This window comes from Scyliorhinus torazame, chromosome 18 (assembly GCF_047496885.1).
Source record: "Scyliorhinus torazame isolate Kashiwa2021f chromosome 18, sScyTor2.1, whole genome shotgun sequence".
Lineage (NCBI taxonomy): Eukaryota > Metazoa > Chordata > Chondrichthyes > Carcharhiniformes > Scyliorhinidae > Scyliorhinus > Scyliorhinus torazame.
This window is the reverse complement of record NC_092724.1, coordinates 17,539,616-17,565,232: the sequence shown is the minus strand read 5'-3', so window position 1 is coordinate 17,565,232 and position 25,617 is coordinate 17,539,616. Positions and strand designations below refer to the sequence as shown.

The window sequence follows — 25,617 nt, the reverse complement described above, 5'->3', positions numbered from 1 at the left end:
TGCGGGGACATAAAGAGGGCAATGAGATCCACACGCTTGATGGGTCAGGTGGCATGTGGGGGCACCGCACCTGAACATGAAGGGGTTATGCTGCTGGGTGCCAAGGAGTTCTGAGGAACAAACATGAAGACCGGACGTGGGGAGGCGTCAGCCAGTCAATTGGGGGTGGGGGGGGGTAGAAGGGGGGTTTGGGAATTTGAGGGGTTGCAGGTGGAACTGATGCCAGGAGAGAGGTGGTAACTTACCCATGCAGCTCATGGAGGTCATTGGTCTTCACCCTACATTGGACGGCAGTCCTGCTGGTCACGCTGCCCGCACTGACGGCCGCTGCCACCCAGGCGGCATTGCTGATCCTGCTGCTGGTTCTCCGACCGCCTGGGGGGGAACAGGGTGCCTCTCATCCGCAGCGTTGAGAGGCCTGACCAGGTTGGAATCCTCAAATCGAGGAGCAGGTCTGACACGCTGCCATGCTTGTGTGTTGACTGGGAGTGAGTGGTGAGTGAACTGTAATGATATGTATCGTCCAAGTATAGTAAAGGGTTAACAAGATGATGTTCCTGCATATCAGCACTAGATGGCACCACTGAGTGATCTTATAAAAGGCTGCGTCTCTAGGCATGCTGGGAGAAGCTGATGGAGATTTTGATGTAGAAGGATAGTGTGAGATTGAGTTAAAGTGTAGTTTATAAATTAGAGAGATTATTAATTACTGTATCACAGGTTCAGTACTATTATTTTATTATCTGTTACTCAGTAGAGTGTACAAACCAAATCAAGTTAAGCAGTGTAAAATAAAACTAGATGTTTGAATCAAAACTAATTTATGTTCTTTGTCAACACTACATCTTTCGCTATCTTGGAGAACAAGACAAGGAACATAACCGGAATGTTTAAAAGCAGCTCCCCCTTGTTAGCAGCTGAGGCGCAAGTCGGGCGAATCAGACAGCGAGGCAACCATGTCGAGTATCTTGCGGGGGTTCATTTTTGGCACTAAGTGCCGTTGAATATGGGTTGCGATTCCGTCACGAAACACTCCGCCAAGGGTGCCCAAAACCGGACTTCACCTTGAGTCTGCTGAATTGCGCCCGAGGTTTGCGAACGAGGAGTATGTGAAATGAATCCACGATAGACAGCAGCATTGGGACTCACGTTGACAGCCATTGGTTGGGTACAGTTCAGTTTCATCTCCTGTTGGGAGGATTTTAATTCAAACACAGGTTTCTGTCAGTGAAGACAAATAAGTTTCATCCAGGATTGCGGAGCGGTTTTCACCCATGTGTGCGTCCCAATGAATGGATTCTTCGGGCTGGACTAGTAACTCCTCGCGACCTGCTTCGTCCGGAGCCCGGAGAATTGATGTTGTGGAGCCTCTGCGTTTCAGCATGGGCTGGTTGCTTTGCAAAACAGGAACCTGCGGATAAGGAAGCAGGAGGAGAGTGAGACGAGGATGGAGTGTAGTCTCCACAATAAAGGAGTGTGCCAGGAATGGCGAATTGAGGGACAGGGGGGGGGCGGGGGGGTGAAGAAAGAAAGACTTGCATTTAAGTGACGCCATGGCCCCATCCCCGAAAAACAAAGTGTTGTTGGGGATCTAGTCACTGCTGTAATGCAGGAAATGGCAGCAGTCCCTTTGTGCACAGCAAGATCCCACAAACAGCAAAGTGATCACGGCCAGCTCACCTGTTTCAGGTGTTGATTGAGGGATAAATATTGACCAGGGTACCCTTTGGAATTGTGATTCTAAAATTAATATGCACTCCTGGCAGAGTTAAAAACCCTGGTCACGACAGCCAGTTTTACCGCACATTTGTGGATGGCGAAGTGGTCTCCCGAAAATCGATCTTCGCCTCAAGATCCAGGTCTGGTCTGTTTATTTCTGACTATTTCACTGGAAAAATTCCTCGCCGCCAGTTTTGTCTTTCCACTGTTGTGTCTTAAGGGATTTTACTTTTACTTCACAGCAGAGACAGAAGGATAACCAGGTTCCCACACCGTAGGTTACTGAGCCGGTTACCAGAGTTTATTTACAGAAGCGTTTCTTGCTCACAGTCTGAGATGGAAGAGAGGGAAGATCTCCCAAGTGCCTCTGACGATGTCCCACGTAATCGTGTGACACACTACACAGAGGGCATTGGTTACAGTACACGACACGCATCTCATCCAAAAGACAGCACATCTGACAGTGCGGCCCTCGCTCAAAGCTGCACTCAAGTGTCAGCCCACATTTGTTACAGGCCTCTGTGTGCCCCATGTTGGAATCAGCTGTGAGGCAGTGATTAGCACTCATGTCTCAGTGGCTGACTCCAACTCGAGTGCCGGAGCACAAAGGTTGTGGCCGATGCTCCAGCACTGTGCTGAGGGAGTGCTACACTGTTCAAAGTGCTGTCTTTAAGACGGGGCCTTAATCTGAGGTCCTGTCAGTCCTCTCGTGCGGATGTCAATGATCCTATGGCATTATTTCATAGAAGGGGAGGGAATTCTCTCCCTGTGTTTTGGCCAATAATTATCCCTCAATCAACACCATGATAAATATATTGTTTTGTCACATTGCTGTTAGTGGGAGCTTGCTGTGCACAAATTGGCTGCTTTGGTCCTATATTACAGGAGTGACTATCCTCCATAACTGCTCCACTGCCCCAACGCACTTTGGGGTGTCCGCTGTTCATGAAAGGCACTATAGAACGTCTGCCGTCCTCGTTTTGGTGAGAGAGATTTCCATCGGGTCAGTAACGAGGTGATCATCAACATTGTGTGTCGATTGCATCAGGTGAATTGAAGAATTTATGATCAGCAGATCCATTGAAGAGAAAAATACCCGTACACCCCTCCCTTACACCCCTCCCCTACACCCCTCCCTTACACCCCTCCGTTCCACCCCTCCCCTACACCCCTCCCCTACACCCCTCCCTTACACCCCTCCCTTACACCCCTCCGTTCCACCCCTCCCCTACACCCCTCCCCTACACCCCTCCCATACACCCCTCCGTTCCACCCCTCCCCTACACCCCTCCCCTACACCCCTCCCCTACACCCCTCCACTACACCCCTCCCCTACACCCCTCCCTTACACCCCTCCGTTCCACCCCTCCCCTACACCCCTCCCCTACACCCCTCCCATACACCCCTCCGTTCCATCCCTCCCCTACACCCCTCCCCTACACCCCTCCCTTACACCCCTCCGTTCCACCCCTCCCCTACACCCCTCCCCTACACCCCTCCCTTACACCCCTCCGTTCCACCCCTCCCCTACACCCCTCCCCTACACCCCTCCCCTACACCCCTCCCATACACCCCTCCGTTCCATCCCTCCCCTACACCCCTCCCCTACACCCCTCCCCTACACCCCTCCCCTACACCCATCCCCTACACCCATCCCCTACACCCATCCCCTACACCCATCCCCTACACCCATCCCCTACACCCATCCCCTACACCCCTCCGTTCCATCCCTCCCCTACACCCCTCCCCTACACCCCTCCCCTACACCCCTCCCCTACACCCATCCCCTACACCCATCCCCTACACCCATCCCCTACACCCATCCCCTACACCCCTCCCCTACACCCCTCCCCTACACCCCTCCCCTACACCCCCCCCTACACCCCTCCCCTACACCCATCCCTTACACCCCTCCCCTACACCCCTCCCCTACACCCCTCCCCTACACCCCTCCGTTCCACCCCTCCCCTACACCCCTCCCCTACACCCCTCCCCTACACCCCTCCCCTAAACTCCCATAACGACACCCCCCCCCTACACCCTCATGCCTACACCCTGCCCCTTTCCTACACCCTTCCCCTATAACTCGCCCTTACACCTATCCCACACACTCCATCCCTACCCTACACCCCACCACTACACCCCTCCCTTACACTCCTCCCCTACACTCCTACGTCCTGAGGAGTTTGGTCGATATTGTCGTCCCCCTCTGTTATGGTCAATTTAATATTGTTCAAACTTACCTCTCTGTTTCTCAATTGCTCAGTCTTGTCAGAAACTGCCTCCATTTCTGAAAGATCCCACCAGAGTAGACCTTTGGCAATCTCTTCTCTCTTAGTTGGCCCTAAGAAAATAAGAAACAATCAGTGAATAGCCATACTCACCTTTCATCGCCCTTTCCTCTGGTCTGAGGGATTTGACTTAGTTAAAACACACGCACACACAAACACGCACACACATGCACGCGCACATGCACACACACATATACACACACACACGTATATACACACAAACACACGCTTACACATATGCATCATGCATTCATGCACACATGCATGCACACACACTTGCATACATGCACACATGTATGCACATACACATGCATACATGCACACATACATGCACATGCCCACAAACATACACACACATATGCAAAAATGCACACATGCACGCGCGCACACATACATACATGCACACATACATGTACACGCACACATACATGCAGACACACATGCACACAGGCATGCACATAGACAGGAGGGGGTGGGACAGGAAATTCAGGGGTGGTAGAGAGATGGGGGGTGGTGGGCAGGGTGGGAACGCAGGGCGGGGGGATACCGAGGAAACCTGGAGAGAACTGGGAAAATGCATGGAGCACCGGGGGAAAGTGGCCAGGCCTGAGCAACAGGAACTGGGGGAAAGCCTTCAGAGCCACATAAACGTGTAGTGAACGTGGGCTTTGTGCACACGCGCACTCTAGAGTCTCTCGCCAGGTTCACATACTCACAGTCGACGGTGTTTTGGTACATTGGCCCTTGGGCCATATGCTAGACCAGCCTGTGCTATAATATACCTGTGAAGCATAGTGCAATCAGGTACCACACAAAAGGCTACTTAATAAGATAAGAACCCATGGTGTTGGGGTACTATATTAGCATCGCGAGTGGATTGACTCACTGATAGAAGACAGGGAGTTGGGATAAGAAGGGCTATTTCAGGATGGCAAGTTAAAACTAGAGGAATGCCACAGGGATCAGTGCTGAGGCCACAATTATTTACAATGTGCGGGATTCTCTGACCCCCCACCGGGTCGGTGAATCGCCAGGGGCCGCGCGAATCCCGCCCCTGCCGGCTGCCGAATTCTCCGGCACCGGGGTTTTGGCGGGGGCGGGAATCGCGGTGCACCCCTTGGTGGCTGCTGGCAGCGGCCCCCCCCCGGCGATTCTCCGTCCTGCGACGGGCAGAATTGCCGCCCGTTTTCGGTGGGTCCCGCCGGCGTAAATCACAACAGGTCCTTACCGCTGGGACCTGGCTCCATGGGTGGCCTGCAGAGTCCTCGGGGGTGCCCCCATGGTGGCCTGGCCCACAATCGGGGCCCACCGATCCGCGGGTGGGCCTGTGTCGTGGGGGCACTCTTCCCTCCGCACCGGCCGCTGTCAACCTCCGCCATGGCCGGCGCGGAGAAGAACCCCCCTGCGCATGCGCTGGGATGACGCCCGCACACGCTGGCGCTCCCGCGCATGTGCCAACTCGCGCCGGCTGGCGGAGGCCCTTTGACGCCGGCTGGAGCGGCGCCAACAACTCCGGCGCCGGCCTAGCCCCTGAAGGTGTGGAGGATTCCGCACCTTCGGGGCGGCCCGACGACGGACTGGTTCACGTCACTCCTCGGCGCCGGAGTTGCCCACCCCGCCGGTTCACGGAGAATCCCGCCCAATGTATCATAACGATTTGGACGAGGTAAGTGAAGGTACTATTGTCAACTTTGCGGATGACACAAAAATAGGCATGAAGACAAGTGGTGAAGATGACAAACGCGGTCTACAGGGGCACCTAGACAGGTTAGATGAGTGGGCAAAAACATGGCAGATGGAATACAATGGCCGGGATTCTCCGGTATCTGGCGGGGCGGGCCGTACCGGCGACGAGGGGTGGCGTGAACCTCTGCACCTTCAGGGGCTAGGCCGGCACCGGCGGGGTTGGCGCCATGCCAACCGGTGTCGAAGGGCCTCCGCCGGCCGGCACGGGTTGGCGCATGCGCGAGAGCGCCAGCGTGTTCTGGCGTGATCCCAGCGCATTCGCAGGGGGGTTCTTCTTCGCACCGGCCATGGTGGACCGTTACAGCGACCGGCCGGCGCAGAGGGAAAGAGTGCCCCCACGGCACACGCCCGCCCGCAGATCGGTGGGCCCCGATTGCGGGCCAGGCCACCGTGGGGACCCCCCGGGGGGGGCAGATCCCCCCGCGCCTCCCCCGAAGACTCCGCAGGCCGCCCGCAGAGCCAGGCCCCGCCGGTAAGGACCTGGTTTGATTTACGCCGGCAGGACTGGCCGAAAACGGGCGGCCACTCGTTATTATTTCAATGGAGAAGGACTGCAGAAAGCTGCAGCACCGAGGGGTTTGGGAGTCTGTGCATAAACCATAAAAGCGAGCATGCAAGTCCAGCAGCAATTGGAAATGCAAATGGGATGTTGGCCTTTACTTCAAAGAGCATGGAGTGTAAAATAGGGAAGTCTTGCTGAAACTATCCAAGGGACTAGTTAGACCACACCAGGAATACTGTCAACAGTTATGTTCTCCTTATCTAACAAAAGATATACTGATACTGGAGGCAGCCCAGAGAAGGTTCACCAGGTTGATTCCGGGCATGGAGGGAGTTTCTTATTACGAGAGGTTGAGTCGGTCAGGCCTATTCCCATTGAAGTTTAGAAGAATGAGAAGTGACCCTATTGAGACAGATAGGGTACTCAGGGAACTTAACAGGGTAGATGCTGAGAGGTGGGAGAGTCACCAGAGGACATAATCTCAGAGTACGCGATCACATATTTAAGACAGAAATGAGGGGCAATTTCTCCTCTCAGAGGGTAATGAATCGGTGGAATTCTTTACCACAGAGGGCTGTAGAGGTTGGGTCATTAAATATGTTGACGGCTGAGATAGACAGATTTTTAATCAGTCATGGTTATGGAGAGAAGGCGGAAAAGTGGAGTTGAGGATTATCATATCAGATCAATCATGGATCTCGTTAAACGACAGAACAGACTCGATGGGCCGAATGACCCACTACTGCTACAAAGTCTTAAGGTCTCATGTTCCATAACTTTCATTAGGGCAAAGCCTCCTGGGAGAGAGGACACTTTGCTTTAAGACCAAATCCATCGCTAGCATAGCTGAATTAAACTCTTCTGGTGACTTAAAATCTCTTTTCGTTAAGAATTTAAACCGACAATGAACTTGACTGAACAGGTTCACCGTGTTGGGGGATGAAGATTGCAGAACCTCCAAAGTCCATCCCTCTCAGGCCCAATATAGATTAATGCAAGACTTCCTTTGTCATATTTTGTTTGAAAGTTTGCGAAAGGCTTGGGCCGAATTCTCTTATCGTTGGGATTCCCTTTCTCGGCAGCGTCGGGTGACTTGAATGGGAAATCCCATTGACAAGCGGTGGGAGGTGAGAATTCCGCTGCCACGGAGCGGCGCATCGCTGAGAAACACGTGGCTGGGGGGGGGGGGGGGGCGGAGAATCCCACCGCCAGGTTTCATAATTTAATAAAACTGTTTTATGACCAAAACCCTCTGCTCAGGATTCAGCCTGAAGCGCGTCCCAGATACCTGTTAAATAACTGACTCCAATTCCAACCACCACAGTTGTTAACGTTCCCAAAATTCCATAGTAAAGGTAAGATAAGGCATAGAACACATCTGCAATGCTGGCCCTGCAAAGGAAATGACAGCAGAACAGTCAGAGGTGTCAGGGGGCGGAATGTGCAGCCTCCTCCCATCTGGTTCACTAATGTCCTTTAGGGAAGGAAATCTACCGTCCTTGCTGTCATAATATACACCAGTATATCATGGTGCAGACACACACTGATGGACACACAGTGGGACCAATCAACACACACAACACTGCAGCCAATCACCAGTCAGAGCACATGCACTATAAAGACATCCCGTTCATTCGAGTTGCAGCTAGCTAGGAGGACAGAGCTCACAGCCTGTAACACAGACATTCACCATGTGCTGAGTGCATCGACTGGCTAGGACAAGGCAAAGGTCTTTAGTTAAAGCTAGTATCGTATTTACCCACAGTTCAAGTATGTTTAAATAGTTAACCTTTTAATAAAATAGTGTTGCACTATTTCAAGTGTTGGTGACCTCTATGTGATCCAGAACACACAACGCATTATGATACCAGGAGTGGTGGGATATTAGCATTTCTTAGACCTACCTGCAAGTGATCTGCCTTCCGCCAGCATTCCGTCATCCTGCAACATGGACAACATCAGCCCGCCGCCGCCGCTCCGCATCGCCGGCAACGGCGGGGCCACTGGAAGATTTTCAAACAGCGCTTCCAGCTCTTCCTCGAAGCCACGGATCGGGAGGGCGCCTCGGACACCAGAAAGATTGCTCTTCTCCTCTCCACGGCCGGGGACCATGCCATCCACATTTTCAACTCTCTCACCTTTGCAGATGTCGAAGATAAGACAAAGTTCAAGACGGTCCTCCTCAAGTTTGACACTCACTACAGCGCAGAGGTGAATGAAAGTTTCGAACGCTACGTGTTCCAGCAGCGTTTGCAGGGTAAGGACGAACCTTTCCAATCCTTTCTAACGCACCTCCCCATCCTTGCGCAATCTTGCAGCTATGGGCCCACCTCTGACTCCATGATACGCGACCAGATCGTTTTCGGTGTTCAGTCAAACCCCCTACGTCAGCAGCTCCTCAAAGTAAAGCAACTCACCCTAGCGACCGCCATCGAGACCTGTGTCTTACATGAAAACGCCACGAGTCGGTATTCCCAAATACAAGCGTCTGAAACGGCACGGCAAGGTCCCCACGAGGCAGAACGGGTCCAAGTGATTGAGCACCTCCAGGGCCTCAGCCTGGATGAGAGCGGCCATTTTGCACGCTTTTTGCGGACTCCCGCGCTTGTACGCACCAAACGAGGGGACGGCGATGTTGAGGAACGTAATGCGCAGGCGCGCACACGCGCAACCGCACCGCGCATGGTGGCGCAACAAACGTGCTGACGTCACGATGTGCGGCAACTGTGGCTCCGCCCACTTAAAGCCGCAATGCCTACGATGTGGAGGACTTGGCCACTATGCTGCCTTCTGTTAAGCAGCTCAGCCTGCCAATTCATCTCGCTTCAGCCAGCCTCGCAGGAATGTTCGGGCAATTGAACCAACGGTTACCTAGTCCGATTCCGACCTCCCACACAGCAGTGACACAGAGGACTCAAAGGCGCCTTTTCGAGTCGGTATCGTAACGAAAAACAGGCTGTCCCTTAAGCAAAGACACCAGCTGCTGTCGGTATACAGCATTGATGCAGACGATGAGTGGTGTGCCACCCTGACGGTCAACCGGTCCCAAATACGATTCCGCCTGGGCACTGGTGCCTATGCCAATCTCATGGCGTGGTCTGCTTTCCAAAGCCTTCGTGTCAAACCAGCCATCCTTCCATCGGCCTGCCAGCTATTAGACTACAATAGCAACATCATTCCTGCTACCGGCTCATGCCAACTTGAAATGACGCACAAGTCACGAAGAGCCATCCTTCCTTTCGAGATCGTGGGCTCCTCGAAGGACTCCCGCTAGGCGCACAGGCGTGCAAGCTGCTGAACCTTGTTCAAAGAGTCCACTCTCTCCCTCCTGATGACACGTCTGTCTTCCAGGACGCTGACTTCAGGGCGCAAATCGACGCCATCATCGATCAGCACCGCGACGTCTTCGAAGGCATGGACACGCTCCCATATACTTACAAGATCCTACTCAAACAGAATGCCACGCCTGTGGTGCATGCACCTCGCAGAGTCCCAGCACCCCTCAAGGACTGCCTCAAGCAGCAGCTGCAGGACCTCCAAGACCAAGGAGTGATCTCCAGAGTTACGGAACCAACAGACTGGGTCAGTTCCATGGTGTACGTAAAAAAGCCTTCCGGCGAGCTCAGAATTTGCATTGATCCCAAGGATCTGAATCGCAATATCATGAGGGAGCATTATCCGATTCCCAAGCGCGAAGAGATCACATGCAAGATGGCTCACGCCAAGCTCTTCACCAAACTTAACGCCTCGAAAGGTTTCTGGCAAATCCAGCTCGACAAATCCAGCAGGAAACTGTGTACCTTTAACACCAACTTTGGCAGATATTGTTACAACAGGATGCCGTTTGGGATCATATCGGCTTCAGAAGTGTTCCACAGGATCATGGAACAAATGATGGAAGGCATTGAAGGTGTTCGCGTCTATGTCGATGACATAATCATTTGGTCCACCACCCCGCAAGAGCATGTCAGTCGCCTCCAGCGCGTGTTCAAACGCATACGGGAGCAGGGCCTACGCCTCAACAGAGCCAAATGCTTCTTTGGTCAGACGGAACTCAAGTTCCTAGGGGACCACATCTCCCAGTTGGGTGTGCGGCCGGACGTGGACAAGGTGGCTGCTATCACAGCCATGAAAACGCCAGAGGACAAGAAGGCGGTCCTCCGATTTCTGGGCATGGTCAACTTCCTAGGGAAGTTCATCCCTAACCTCGCCTCTCATACCACGGCTCTCAGGAACCTGGTCAGGAAGACGACAGACTTCCAATGGCTTCCTGCCCACGAGCGCGAATGGAGAGAACTCAAAACCAAACTCACCACGGCCCCGGTCTTAGCTTTTTTTGATCCAACAAAAGAGACAAATATTTCGACCGATGCCAGCCTGGTTTAGCACACTGGGCTAAATCGCTGGCTTTTAAAGCAGACCAAGGCAGGCCAGCAGCACGGTTCGATTCCCGTACCAGCCTCCCCAAACAGGCGCCGGAATGTGGCGACTAGGGGCTTTTCACAGTAACTTCATTTGAAGCCTACTTGTAACAATAAGCGATTTTCATTCATTTCATTTCATTTCCATTTCATTCACATAGTCAAACAGCTCCTCTGCTAGGCTGCCGATGCTGGGTCCGATTTCTACCTCGCCCAGCTGGCCTATCACTCGGCTCCACTGTCCACTGGACTGTCGCCAGCCCATCTGCTCATGGGTCGCACCCTAAGGACGACGGTGCCGTCCATTCATGTCCCAGACCTCAACCACGTTCCGGTCCTTCGCCGGATGCAACTGTCTCGTGCACAGCACAAGGCGGCTCATGACTCCCGTGCAGCTGATCTCCCGGCTCTGGCTCCAGATGACAACGTCCGCGTCCATCTTCCGCATGGTGGCTGGTCGGCAACTGCTGTGGTTCTTCGGCAGGTGGCTCCCCGCTCGTTCCTGGTTCGTCTGCAGGACGGCTCCATTCTGCACCGTAATCGACGTGCCCTTCGTCTCGTTCCGCGCTCACTACGTGATCCTCCACCATTGCCACGCCCTCCTGTTGCCCCTGACCTGAACCATGCAGAGATTCCGGTCACTCTGCATCCTCCTCAGTCTGACGCAGTCCAGCCCGCTCCTCAGCCGGCGGCTCCCAACCCACCCTTGAGGCGGCCAACCAGAATTCTTCGCCCACCTCAGTGAGTTAATTTGTGAACTTTGTGGACTTATGGACTTTCTGATTTGTTTTGTTCTTCCGTTTAATCGTTCAAGTGGTTTGTATATAGTGTTCATCTCGTTATTCTTGTGACACACTGTTTTTCTGCACCAGGCACCTTCCCATGTAAATAGCTTAGTTTTTATGTACATTGGTCCTGTAAATATTTCGCACACACGTAGTCAGGAACATTCACCATACACTATTTATTGCCACGCAGGTACATTTTTTATAAAAGGGGGATGTCATAATATACACCAGTATATCATGGTGCAGACACACACTGATGGTCACACAGTGGGACCAATCAACACACACAACACCGCAGCCAATCACCAGTCAGAGCACACGCACTATAAAGACAGGGGGCATCAGAGTTCCCGCTCATTCGAGTTGCAGCTAGCTAGGAGGACAGAGCTCACAGCCTGCAACAGACATTCACCATGTGCTGAGTGCATCGACTGGTTAGGACAAGGCAAAGGTCTTTAGTTAAAGCTAGTATCGTATTTACCCACAGTTCAAGTATGTTTAAACAGTTAATGATTCAATAAAATAGTGTTGCACTATTTCAAGTGTTGGTGACCTGTATGTGATCTAGAACACCCAACACATCACTTGCCTGGTCTGGCCTACATGTAACTCCAGATTCACAGCAATGTGATTGACTCTTAAATACCCTCTAAAATGGCCGAGCAAATCACTCAGTTGAAGGGCAATTAGGGAGGGGCAATAAATGCTGGTCCAACCAGTGACACCCATGAAGGAATAAAAAAAATTGAGCTTGTTAACAAGCTAATTGCCTGAATAATACAATGCCCACTTCATTATATGGTTAACGTGGGCAATCAGACAGGAGTTGGCAGGCCATTGAACAGAAAGCTTTAAAAAAGGACAGGAAGGAAGGGGGGGGTGGTATTTTATCTTCGGGGGTGCCCTTTGCCATCAAGGGGTAGCCCCCTAAGGTAATAACCGCCCCTTTCTTCCTATCCATCTGCTTGCCAAAATCCATAACTCCAAAACCCTGCCCTTGCTCCCTAAACGTCCCTGCCCAATATCTAAGATACTCTTGTCCTGGGATCCATTGAGCCTTCTTCTTAGGACTGCGTGCAGTACTGTCAGTGGCCACTAATGAGGTTTTGGTGCTGTGGAGACTGGCGGAGCATTGAGGGTGGAGGTCCCACTGGCAGGCAATATATACTGCCCGCAGCCAGGCAGGCAGTCATGCAACTAGTTGGCTTCCTGATGACCTTTCTTCTGGTGGGATTGGGTCAGACATCTGCCACCCACCCCTGCCTGCCAGCCCCCTGTCACATCCAGCCCTGAGTTTTTGCAGCCTCTTTATCCAATTCTGGATCTTGACCAAAAACAATTCCACGTCTGGATTTGCTTGAGAACAGAGTGAGGAAGGTGAGTAAGACACAAAGATGGTGGCGTGTGACTAGAGACATGTGTTAATGTCAACGTTATAAAGAGTGTATTGAACTTTGTGATGTAGCGGAGTTCATTCTCACCTGTTCTTTGAGCCAGAGGTCGATGCTCCCGTCTCAGGAAGCCAAATACTGCCATTGACTGTGGCATTGGAGTTGTCCGAAAGCTGACAGCTGCCTGTGTTGAATGGCAGGATGCCCATTATCTCAGGGCTAGGCGGGTAGAGAATGCCCCCAACAGACACCCAGAGTGAAATTACAAATCCAGCTGCTAAGCCGGAAAATACACCCTGGAAAAGAGATGACACGGATCGGGATTAATTAATCCAAATCAAACCATGGTTAATGAACTTCAAGAAACACTTCAATAACAGGAGGCCAGTGACTTACATTAGAGAAACGAAAGATTGACAGGTTAGTTTGAAGGAACACAACACATAGGACGGGATTCTCCACCAATGGGGTCTTCCACTTCTACCAAAGTCAATGGCGATTTACATTCCTCACCTGTGTCACCGCCAAGGAACCCACAGCCGGGGCCTACTTTAGATCATAGAATCATGGTGCACAAGGATGCCATTCGGCCCATCGAGTTTGCACCGACCCTCTGAAAGACACCTTAGGCGGGATTCTTCGTAAACCGGCGGGGCGGGCAACTCCGGCGGGAAGGAGTGGCGCGAACCACTCCGGCGCCGGGCCGCCCCGAAGGTGCCGCCGCGAGTTGGCGCATGCGCGGGAGCACCAGTGTGTGCTGGCATCATCCCAGCGCATGCGCAGTGGGGGGGTTCATCTCCGCACCGGCCATCGCGGACCGGTACACCAGCCCGCGCGGAGGAATAGTGTGCCCCCACGGCAAACGCCCTCCCGCGGATCGGTGGGCTCTGATCGTGGGCCAGGCCACCATGGGGGCACCCCCCCGGGGCCAGATCCCCCTGCGCCCCCCGGAGGCCGCCCGCGCAGCCAGGCCCCGCCGGTAAGTACCTGTCGTAACATACGCCGGCAGGACCGGCCGGAAACGGGCGGCCACTTGGCCCATCGCAGGCCGGAGAATCGCCGGGGGGGGGGGGGCCGCTGCCAACGGCCCCCGACCGGCGCGATTCCCGCCTCCACCAAATCCCTGCCGCCGGAGAATTCGGCAGCCGGCGGGGACGGGATTCACGCCACCCCCCCCCCCCCCCGGCGATCCTCCGACCCAGCGGGGGGTCGGAGAATCCCGCTGCTTATCCCCATAATCCCTTAACGCCATCTAACCTGCACATCTTTGGACTGTGGGAGGAAACCGGAGCACCCGGAGGAAACCAATGCAGGCATGGGGAGAACGTGCAGATTCCGCCCAGACAGTGACTTTGTCTGTCACTGTCACGGAGTGACCCCTGGCACCGTGATGCAACAGCGCTGACCGTGTCACCATGCCATCCACCATACTTCGCTGGGATCAGAAGATAGCGTCAACGGGAGTGGCTGGAGAATTCTGCCCATAGAATTGCCATTCAGCCCCACTCGTCCATGCTGGTGTTTCGCATGAGTCTCCTCCCACCCTTGATCACCTCACCCTATTTGCATATTCTTCTATTTCTTTTCCTATCTCGTGTTTACTTAGCCTCCCCTTGATCCTTCATATCATTGATTTTGTTAGTCTTCAACTTGAGTCAAACACAAGCTTGAAGCTGCTCCTGTCTTCCAGTCGACAGGATTTCACTCCAGTTTAAAACTGTGCCTCAGAGAGTGACGGTCGCACGGGATGGGAGGGGTGAGGCCATGGAAGGATTTGAAAAAGAGGATGATTTAAAATTGAGGGGCCGGTGAACAGGGAACCAAAGTGGGTCATCAAACACAAGGGAGAACGGGACCTGGTGTGATTTGGGTGGCAGAGCTATGAATGAGCTCACGTCTTTGGAATGTGTGCAAGCTGGGTGGTCAACATTATATGGAAATACAATGGGACTTGGCCTCATATAGACTTGCTGCAAGATCTCCCACCAAAGGAGAGCTGCCTCCGAGCAGCTCAAGGACATATATTGATTCTGGTGGGTGTATAAGCCATCGAGAAAAAAACAACTTGCCGAATACTTTTAACCCGGACTTACCGCGGTGTTAGCAGGAGGTATAAATATCCCGAGAATAAATGCTCCCAATAAAGGATTACTGATGACACTCATCACTGTGAAGGAACCCTAGAGAAAAGTTTGAATATTTGATGTTAGACTTTGTGTGGAGACCAGTTGTTGGGTTATTTTGAGTTTGAATGCTGCTGTGAAGTGGGGAATACTGCCTGATAAGATTAGCTTGGGATACACGTTAAGCATCTCTCTCAATTTTTGTTTTCCCTGGAAGGAGAAATTGGCCACGGTGTTCATCGCTAATAACACTTATCCCGCCAATTTACGGTATTACCCCAAGTCAAAATTGGCTCCCGCCAGGTGTGCACATTTTTAAACACCCTTCTCTTCGCCATTCCTTCTTTCTCTTTCACATTCCCTGCCCATCCCTCACCTCCAACTTAACCCCTTTCCAAATCACTCCATCCCCGTGTGCAACCGGTGTACACAGAGAGGTGACTGCGTCACCCAGGCATTCACCTCTGAGCCTGGACGGCAAGAGTGGGCAAGTCAACTGTGGTGGGGGTGGTGTGGTGGGGATGGTGGGGTGGGGGTGGGGGGGACGATATCATGTTCTCTCTGGATAGGCACTGACTATTTTCTAAATGGGGAAATGCTTCGGAAAGCAGAAGCACAAAGGGACTTGCGAGTCCTTGTTCACGATTCTCATTAAGTTAACGTGCAGGTTCAGTCGGCAGTTAAGAATGTCAGCATTCATGTCGAGGACGCTAGAATACAAGCCCAGGGATGTACTGTATAAGGCTCTGGTCAGACCCCATTTGGAGTACTGTGAGCAGTTTTGGGCCTCGTATCTTAGGAAGGATGTGCTGGCCTTGGAAAGGGTCCAGAGGAGGTTCACAAGAATGATCCCTGGAATGAAGAGCTTGTCGTATGAGGAACAGTTGGGGACTCTGGGTCCGTACTCAATAGAGTTTAGAAGGATTAGGGGGGGATCTTATTGAAACTTACAGGATGCTGTGAGGCCTGGATAGAGTGGACGTGGAGAGGATGTTTCCACTTGTAGGAAAAACTAGAACCTGAGGACACAATCTCAGACTATTGGGACGTTCCTTTAAAACAGAGATGAGGAGGAATTTCTTCAGCCAGAGGGGGGTGAATCTGTGGAACTCTTTGCTGCAGAAGGCTGTGGAGACCAAATCACTGAGTATCTTTAAGACGGAGATAGATAGGTTCTTGATTAACAAAGGGACCAGGGGTTACGGGGAGAAGGTAGGAGAATGGGGATGAGAAAGATATCAGCCACGATTGAATGGTGGAGTAGACTCGATGGGGCGAGTGGACTAATTCTGCTCCTGTGTCTTATGGTCTTATGGTCCTGGATCATACCCATCCAGCTGTCGAGAACTCAGGAATGGAAACATTGACTCGAACCACAGCACTCCAGCAAAATGAATCATCTTCAGCACAGGTCCCTGGGTTGGACCTAGTACCTTTCTAGTTCTGTACAACTCACTGCCACACTGTACCCTGCAGGTGTGTGCTGTGGCATTGGGAACCAAAACAACCTCAAATCACACCAGTGCTGGGATAAACAGGAGACTGGGTTCTCCGCTCCCCGACGCCAAAATCGTGTTCGACGACGGGGCGGAGAATCCGTTTTGATGGCAAAATCGGGAGTGGTGCGGGCTTTCAGATTATCCGTCCCCTGAAAATCGATGTACTCTAGGTTTACGCCGCGCCGTGAATCCACCCCCTCAGGCCATTGCCTGAGACCCACCCCGCGACGCGCTGGCCCCAACCAGCCAAATTCCCGACGGCGTGGGACTCTCATGGTCTAGCTGCTAGGGACCCTCGCGAGGCGACTGCGGTCTCAGTCCGGGGCCGCCAGAGTCGGGGAGGGCCCATCGACGGGCAGGGGGGGGGCATCATTCGGGGCTGGAGGCAATGTGAGCAGGCTGTCTGGGGCGCGCAACGGGCACTATTTCAAAGGTCCAGGTCCGTGGGCAGAGTCCGCCATGGAGCACGGCACTGTCGTTGCAGGCCGTCGATCTGCCCATGCGTGACCTCTGACCCGGAGGTGCTGGTGGCCCTATCGGCAGCTAGAGATGCGAGCTCTACGATGGCTCCATGCTACCCCCTAGCAAAACGGGGAATCTGTGGCCTTTTGACGCAAGTTTTCCTGGCGTAAAAGACCCCAGTTTTCCCGACGGCGTGGGGACTTAGTCTACAAAATGGAGAATCCAGCCCAGGGTTAACGGATGGTAATAATAATAATCGCTTATTGTCACAAGTAGACTTCAATGAACTTACTGCGAAAAGCCCCTAGTCGCCACATTCCGGCACCTGTTCGGGGAGGCTGGTACGGGAATTGAACCCGTGCTGCTGCCATTGTTCTGCATTACAAGCCAGCTGTTTAGCCCACTGTGCTAAACCAGCCACTTGTGCTAAATCAACACCCTGTGTGGGAGAGCTTGCAACATTTGAGTTTATATCAAGCGCAAAGGCATTCGGTCCTCCACACCTGACTCCCGCCCCCCCCCCCCCCCCCCCCCCCCCCCCGCCCCCCCACCCCCAAATATGACAACCTCCCTCCCCCACCTCCAGCCAAATCTGAGGCTGCCCCATCTCCAATAATGGCGGCACATCCCTGACCCACATTGACGTCAACGTACCTGCAAGACCCCTCCTCCAAGCAGGGAGGCCAATGCGGCAAATATAACACAGGCGGTGCCATACAGCAGGGCTGGACAAAACACAGAGAAGGTGTTTACAACAATAATAACAACAAGTTGCATTTATTTAGCACCCTTAATGCAGTTGAAAAAATACCAAGCGGCTTCAGAGGAGCATTTCCCGATAAAATGTAACCTTGAGCCACAAAAGGAACTATTAAGACAGCTGATCAAAATCTTGGTCACAGGGGGAGATTGAAGGAGTGTCTCCAAGGAGGGGAGAGAGGCAAAGAGGCTGAGGAGGGAATTGTAGAGATTTGGACTAGGAAAGCTGATCAACAGCGTTGCAAATGGTGGAGTGATTAAAACTGGGGATGCTCAAGATTCTCGAATTGGAGGAGTGCATAGACTCTGGCGGGTTTTAGGGCTGGAGGAAGTTACAGAGATAAGGAGGGGCAGAACCAGAAGACAGTGTCCCACCTCATTAAATTATGCTAATTTTTGTTCTTATTCCTTAATGGGCATCATTGGCAAGGAATTCATTTATTGCCCATCTCTAATTGCCCTTGGAGAAGATGGTGATTCACCACATTCCTGAGTTGCTGCAGTCCATACGGTGTAGGTACATGCACAGTGCCACTGGGTAGGGAGTGAATCGGGTTGGCTGAAGACTGACATCGAGGACCCTGGAGTCAGTGGAGACAAGATGGTTCACCCACTTGGCTCTTCTGGCTGAAGTGATTCAACCTTGACCTTTGCTCCGCCACCTTTGAGAAGGGCCTTTCAACCTGAAGCCTGGTCCTTGCTGAAACTACTTTGTTGTTTCATCGTTGACTTTACCTAACTCACTGTAATCTTCTGAGACAGGTGAATGGGCAGAGGGAATGTGTCCAATGAGATAAAGCCATATCAAACCTTCAGGGGAAACTTTGCAAAGAATCGAGGATTTCAATCACACGTGACATTGTCCTATTCAACCGGGGCCAGTCACATGACACAGATCAGGGGCGAAATTCTCCCGAAACGGCACGATGTCCGCCGACTGGCGCCCAAAACGGCACCAATCAGACGGGCATCGCGCCGCCCCAAAGGTGCGGAATGCTCCGCATCTTTGGGGGCCGAGCCCCAACATTGAGGGGCTAGGCCAGCGCCGGAGGAATTTCCGCCCAGCCAGCTGGCGGAAACGGCCTTTGTTGCCCCGCCAGCTGGCGCGGAAATGACATCTCCGGGCGGCGCATGCGCGTCAGCGGCCGCTGACAGTTTCCCACGCATGCGCAGTGGAGGGAGTCTCTTCCGCCTCCACCATGGTGGGAAAGAGTGCCCCCACGGCACAGGCCCGCCCGCGGATCGGTGGGCCCCGATCGCGGGCCAGGCCACCGTGGGGGCACCCCCCGGGGCCAGATTGCCCCCCCCCCCCCCCCCCCCCCAGGACCCCGGAGCCCACCCACGCCGCCTTGTCCCGCCGTTCAAAATGTGGTTGAATCCACGCCGGCGGGACAGGCAATTTATCGGCGGGACTTCGGCCCATCTGGGCCGGAGAATCCAGCGGGGGGGCCCACCAACCGGCGCGGCCCGATTCCCGCCCCCGCCGAATATCCGGTGCCGGAGACTTGGCAACCGGCGGGGGCGGGATTCACGCCAGCCCCCGCCGATTCTCCGACCCGGCGGGGGGTCGGAGAATGACGCCCATGGCTCCCAAAAGACACTTAATCATCTCCTACACTTGTTCTGAGAGCCTGTAATCCTGGCATTAACTAATTATGTCTCCACTCTAACCATGCAAGTTGCATGGAAGACAAGCGGGATACTCCGCCCATTCCCACCAGCGGGATTCTCCGCCCATTCCCACCAGCGGGATTTTCCATGCGTTACCATCAGCGGGATTCTCCGCCCGTTCGCACCAGCGGAATTCCCCACCCGTTCACACCATATTCTCCGCCCGTTCACACCAGCGGGACGCCCCGCCCATTCCCACCAGCGGGATTCTCCGCCCATTCCCACCAACGGGATTCCCCGCCCGTTTCCACCAGCGGGATTCTCCGCCCGTCCCCTCAAGCGGGATTCTCCACGCATTACCATCAGCGGGATTCTCCGCCCGTTACAGCCAGCGGGATTCTCCGCCCGTTACAGCCAGCGGGATTCTCCGCCCGTTCCCACCAGCGGGATTCCCCGCCCGTTCCCACCAGCGGGATTCCCCGCCCGTTCCAGCCAGCGGGATTCTCCGCCCGTTCCCACCAGCGGGATTCCCCACCTGTTCACACCATATTCTCCGCCCGTTCACACCAGCGGGATGCCCCGCCCATTCCCACCAGTGGGATACTCCGCTCGTTCACACCAGCGGGATTCCCGCCCGTTCGCACCTGCGGGATTCCCCTCCCGTTCACACCTGAGGCGTCATTCTCCGACCCCCCACCGGGTCGGAGAATCGCCGGGGGCTGGCGTGAATCCCGCCCCCGCCGGTTGCCAAGTCTCCGGCACCGGATATTCGGAGGGGGCGGGAATCGCGCCGCGCCGGTTGGCGGGCCCTCCCGCTCGATTCTCCGGCCCGGATGGGCCGAAGTCCCGCCGATAAATTGCCTGTCCCGCCGGCGTAAATTAAATCACCTACCTTACCGGCGGGACAAGGCGGCGTGGGCGGGCTCTGGGGGCGCGCGGGCCGATCTGGCCCCGGGGGTGCCCCCACGGTGGCCTGGCCCGCGATCGGGGCCCACCGATCTGCGGGCGGGCCTGTGCCGTGGGGGCACTCTTTCCCTTCCGCCTCCGCCACGGTCTCCACCATGGCGGAGGTGGAAGAGACTCCCTCCACTGCGCATGCGCGGGAAACTGTCAGCGGCCGCTGGCGGGGCAACAAAGGCCGTTTCCGCCAGCTGGCGGGGTGGAAATTCCTCCGGTGTCAGCCTAGCCCCTCAATGTTGGGGCTCGGCCCACAAAGATGCGGAGCATTCCGCACCTTTGGGGCGGCGCAATGCCCGTCTGATTGGTGCCGTTTTGGGCGCCAGTCGGCGGACATCGCGCCGTTTCCGGAGAATTTCGCCCCACATTCTCCGCCCGTTCCACCAGCGGGATTCTCTGCCCGTCTCCACCAGCGGGATTCTCCGCCCATTCCCACCAGCGGCATTCCTCACCCATTCCCACCAGCGGGATTCTCAGCCCGTTCCCACCATCTGGGGCTGTTTAGCACAGAGCTAAATCACTGGCTTTGAAAGCAGACCAAGGCAGGCCAGCAGCACGGTTCAATTCCCGTAACAGCCTCCCCGAACAGGCGCCGGAATGTGGCGACTAGGGGCTTTTCACAGTAACTTCATTTGAAGCCTACTTGTGACAATGAGCGATTTTCATTTCATTCATTTCACCAGTGGGATACTCCGCCCGTCCCCTCCAGCGGGATTCTCTGCCCGTTCACACCAGCGGGATTCCCCGCCCATTCCCACCAGCGGGATTCTCCGCCCGTTCACACCAGCGGGATTCCCCGCCCATTCCCACCAGCGGGATTCTCTGCCCGTTCACACCAGCGGGATTCCCCGCCCATTCCCACCAGCGGGATTCTCCACCCGTTGACACCAGCGGGATTCCCCGCCCATTCCCACCAGCGGGATTCTCCGCCCGTTCACACCAGCGGGATTCCCCGCCCATTCCCACCAGCGGGATTCTCCACCTGTTCACACCAGCGGGATTCTCTGCCGTTCGCGACAGTGGGATTCTCCGCCCGTTCCCATCAGCGGGATTCTCCGCCCGTTCCCACCAGCGGGATTCTCCGCCCGTTCTCACCAGCGGGATTCTCCACCCATTCCCACCAGCGGGATTCTCCACCCGTTCACACCAGGGGGATTCTCGGGTCCCGCTGCAGTGAATATCGTTTTGGACGAGCACCAAATTCTCCCCTCTCGCTGGCAGCAGTGATGGACGATCACGGATCACGGATTCTCCCCTCTCGCTGGCAGCAGTGATGGATGATCACGGATCACGGATCACTGATCGGAGAATCCCGCCCAAGGAATTTACAGCACAATTGGTCTAAGTGACTTTCTGTGGGTGGGTCAGACAAGTTCTGAAAGTGAGGGTAACAGCGCGTGAGGGTAATATCTGCTTTGGATATTGATGAGAACTTTTGTAACCTTGGTCCTTTAAAGCCATTAAATGTGAGAAGTGTTTGTGCTGGAAAATGGGAAACATTTCCATTTCAGTCAGGAGTTGTCAGAACCAATTTCACGCGGCACAGATGTGGCACGGGGTTAGATACAGAGTGAAGCTCCCTCTACACTGTCCGCATCAAACACGCCCAGGACAGGTACAGCATGGGGTTAGGTACAGAGTGAAGCTCCCTCTACACTGTCCTCATCAAACACACCCAGGTCAGGTACAGCACGGGGTTAGATACAGAGTAAAGCTCCCTCTACACTGTCCCCATCAAACACTCCCAGGACAGTACAGCACGGGGTTAGATACAGAGTAAAGCTCCCTCTACACTGTCCCCATCAAACACTCCCAGGACAGGTACAGCACGGGGTTAGATACAGAGAAAAGCTCCCTCTACACTGTCCCCATCAAACACTCCCAGGACAGTACAGCACGGGGTTAGATACAGAGTAAAGCTCCCTCTAAACTGTCCCCATCAAACACTCCCAGGACAGGTACAGCACGGGGTAGATACAGAGTAAAGCTCCCTCTACACTGTCCCCATCAAACACTCCCAGGACAGGTACAGCACGGGGTAGATACAGAGTAAAGCTCCCTCTACACTGTTCCCATCAAACACTCACAGGACAGGTGCAGCACGGTGTTAGATACAGAGTAAAGCTCCCTCTGCACTGTCCTCATCAAACACTCCCAGGACAGGTACAGCACCGGGTTAGACACAGAGTGAAGCTCCCACTACACTGTCCCCATCAAACACTTCCAGGACAGGTACAGCACAGGGTTAGACACAGAGTGAAGCTCCCACTACACTGTCCCCATCAAACACTTCCAGGACAGGTACAGCACAGGGTTAGACACAGAGTGAAGCTCCCACTACACTGTCCCCATCAAACATTCCCAGGACAGGTACAGCACGGGGTTAGATACAGAGTAAAGCTCCCTCTACACTGTCCCATCAAACACTCCCAGGACATGTACAGCACAGGGTTAGACACAGAGTGAAGCTCCCTCTACACTGTCCCCATCAAACATTCCCAGGACAGGTACAGCATGGGGTTAGATACAGAGTAAAGCTCTCTCTACACTGTCCCCATCAAACACTCCCAGGACAGGTACAGCACGGGGTTAGATACAGAGTAAAGCTCCCTCTACACTGTGCCCATCAAACACTCCCAGGACAGTACAGCACGGGGTTAGATACAGAGTAAAGCTCCCTCTACACTGTCCACATCAAACACTCCCAGGACAGTACAGCACGGGGTTAGATACAGAGTAAAGCTCCCTCTACACTGTCCACATCAAGCACTCCCAGGACAGGTACAGCACGGGGTTAGATACAGAGTAAAGCTCCCTCTACACTGTCCCATCAAACACTCCCAGGACATGTACAGCACAGGGTTAGACACAGAGTGAAGCTCCCTCTACACTGTCCCCATCAAACATTCCCAGGACAGGTACAGCATGGGGTTAGATACAGAGTAAAGCTCTCTCTACACTGTCCCCATCAAACACTCCCAGGACAGGTACAGCACGGGTTAGATACAGAGTAAAGCTCCCTCTACACTGTCCCCATCAAACACTCCCAGGACAGTACAGCACGGGGTTAGATACAGAGTAAAGCTCCCTCTACACTGTCCACATCAAGCACTCCCAGGACAGTACAGCACGGGGTTAGATACAGAGTGAAGCTCCCACTACACTGACCAAGTGTTCAAATTAGGTTCAGAGGCAGAACTAGAGTTCTCCCATTTAGGACTGGGTGTGGAAGAAAGTTCTTCAGAGGTTTGTGAATCTTATCAATTCTTTATTCCAGAGGTCTTTGCCGACTCAGTCATTGAAGTTTATCAAAACTAAAGGAAATAAGTGTCAGAGGGATGGTGTGGGTCAGTTAAGGTAGATGATTAGCCGTGGCCATATTAAATGGACGAGCAGGCTCCATGGTCCACATGACTCATTCCTGCTCTTATTTATTATGTTCTTCTGCTGCAGACTATAATACAGGGAGACGGAAAGTAGATCTGTCAATCCTAATCGTGATTGTTCTATATTGCTGTTATCCAGGATCCTGCAGATTGGAAACATGGAAATATACGGACAGATACTTACACAATCCCTTTGAGATTAGGATCAGCTTCTTCTCAGACTGCATTTTCATTCTGGGTTTGATGATGTCCTCCACAGTGACTGCAGCCATGGCATTGATACTGGTGGAAACTGTGCTGGAAAAGAAACATCATTTGAAGGTCCTGAAACCGCATTGGCCTGAATTGACTGCCAGCATTCTTCACCATGGGATTTATTGGCTTTGAAACCGCATATAAGTAAAATAGGTTAATGTTCCAGTGCAGAAATGTGGGAATATTGGAGAAACTGGGACGAAATTCTCCGGAAACGGCGCGATGTACGCCGACTGGCGCCCAAAACGGCGCAAATCAGTTGGGCATCGCGCCGCCCCAAAGGTGCGGAATGCTCTGCATCTTTGTGGGCCGAGCCCCAACCTTAAGGGGCTAGGTCGGCGCCGGACGCATTTCCGCCCGGCCAGCTGGCGGGAAATGACGTCTCCGGGCGGAGCATGCGCGGGAGCGTTAGCGGCCGCTCACGGCATCCCCGCGCATGCGCAGTGGAGGGAGTCTCTTCCACCTCCGCCATGGTGGAGACCGTGGCGAAGGCGGAAGAGAAAAGAGTGCCCCCATGGCACAGGCCCGCCCGTGGATCGGTGGGCCCCGATCGCGGGTCAGGCCACCGTGGGGGCACCCCCCGGGGCCAGATCGCCCTGCCCCCCCCCCCCCCCCCACGACCCCGGAGCCTGCCCGTGCGGCCTTGTCCCGCCGGTAAGGTAGGTGGTTTAATCTACGCCGACGGGACAGGCATTCTAGCGGCGGGACATCAGCCCATCCGGGCCGGAGAATCGCGGGGGGGGGGGGGGGGGGGGGGGGGCCCGCCAACCGGCGCGGCGTGATTCCCGCCCCCACCGGATAGCCGGTGGTGGAGAATTCGGCAACCCCACGGTGGCCTGACCCACGATCGGGGCCCACCGATCCGCGGGCGGGCCTGTGCCGTGGGGGAACTCATTTCCCTCCACCTCGGCCACAGTCTTCACCATGGCCAACGCGGAACAGACACACACTCCTGCGCATGTGTGGGGATGACGTCAGCAGCCGCTGACGCTCCCGCGCATCCGCGGATTTCCGCCGCCCGGCGAAGTCCTTTTGGCCCCGGCTGGCGTGGCGCCAAAGGCCTTTCCCGCCGGCTGGCAGCGCACCAACCACTCAGGCGCGGGGCTAGCCCCTCAAGGTGAGGTCTTGGCCCCTGAAGGTGCGGAGAAATCCGCACCCTTGGGACGGCCTGGCGCCGGAGTGGTTCCGCCGCTCCATCCCGCCGGGACCCCCGCCCCGCCGGGTAGGGGAGAATCCCGGCCCAGGTGTGAACTGTGAACCTTTCGGCTTGTCGGTGGATGCTAAATATCAGATAGGGAAATAAGAAGATGAAGAAGGCAACCTGCTCAACATTCATCCCTCAATCGGCAATGCTGGAATTGTCATTTACTGGCTGCTGAAAGCAACAGATTTTGTGTTTCAACTAAAGCATGATGTCATCAGGAGACATTAATATCTAAACACCTTTCCCAATCTCAGAACGTCTCATAGAAACTAACAGATAGTGAATTACTTTTGAATTGCAGCCAATGTACGCAGAGCAAGATCCTGCCAACAGCAATGGAATGAATGACCAGTTAATCTGTGATCGGACGATAGTGACATTTATGGGGCATCTTGACAAATATATGAATAGGATGGGAATAGAGGGATACGGACCCAGGAAGTGTAGAAGATTTTAGTTTAGTCGGGCAGCATGGTCGGCACGGGCTTGGAGGGCCGAAGGGC

General features: G+C 54.2%; 1 protein-coding gene across 1 annotated transcript in view; it reads right to left on the bottom strand.

The window, feature by feature from the left end:
• Positions 1-716: 716 nt before the first annotated feature.
• The window catches only part of slc5a5 (solute carrier family 5 member 5), a 65,321-nt gene continuing 40,420 nt past the window's right edge, over positions 717-25,617 (bottom strand). Inside the window, exons 9-15 of the mRNA XM_072482250.1 lie at positions 23,840-23,952; positions 17,597-17,667; positions 14,952-15,038; positions 12,949-13,154; positions 7,547-7,650; positions 3,963-4,063; positions 717-1,411 (exon numbers count right to left, since the gene is read on the bottom strand). Of these exons, the coding sequence (XP_072338351.1) occupies positions 1,208-1,411; positions 3,963-4,063; positions 7,547-7,650; positions 12,949-13,154; positions 14,952-15,038; positions 17,597-17,667; positions 23,840-23,952 (886 nt within the window). The 3' untranslated portion in view covers positions 717-1,207. The remainder of the gene's footprint in view (positions 1,412-3,962; positions 4,064-7,546; positions 7,651-12,948; positions 13,155-14,951; positions 15,039-17,596; positions 17,668-23,839; positions 23,953-25,617) is intronic.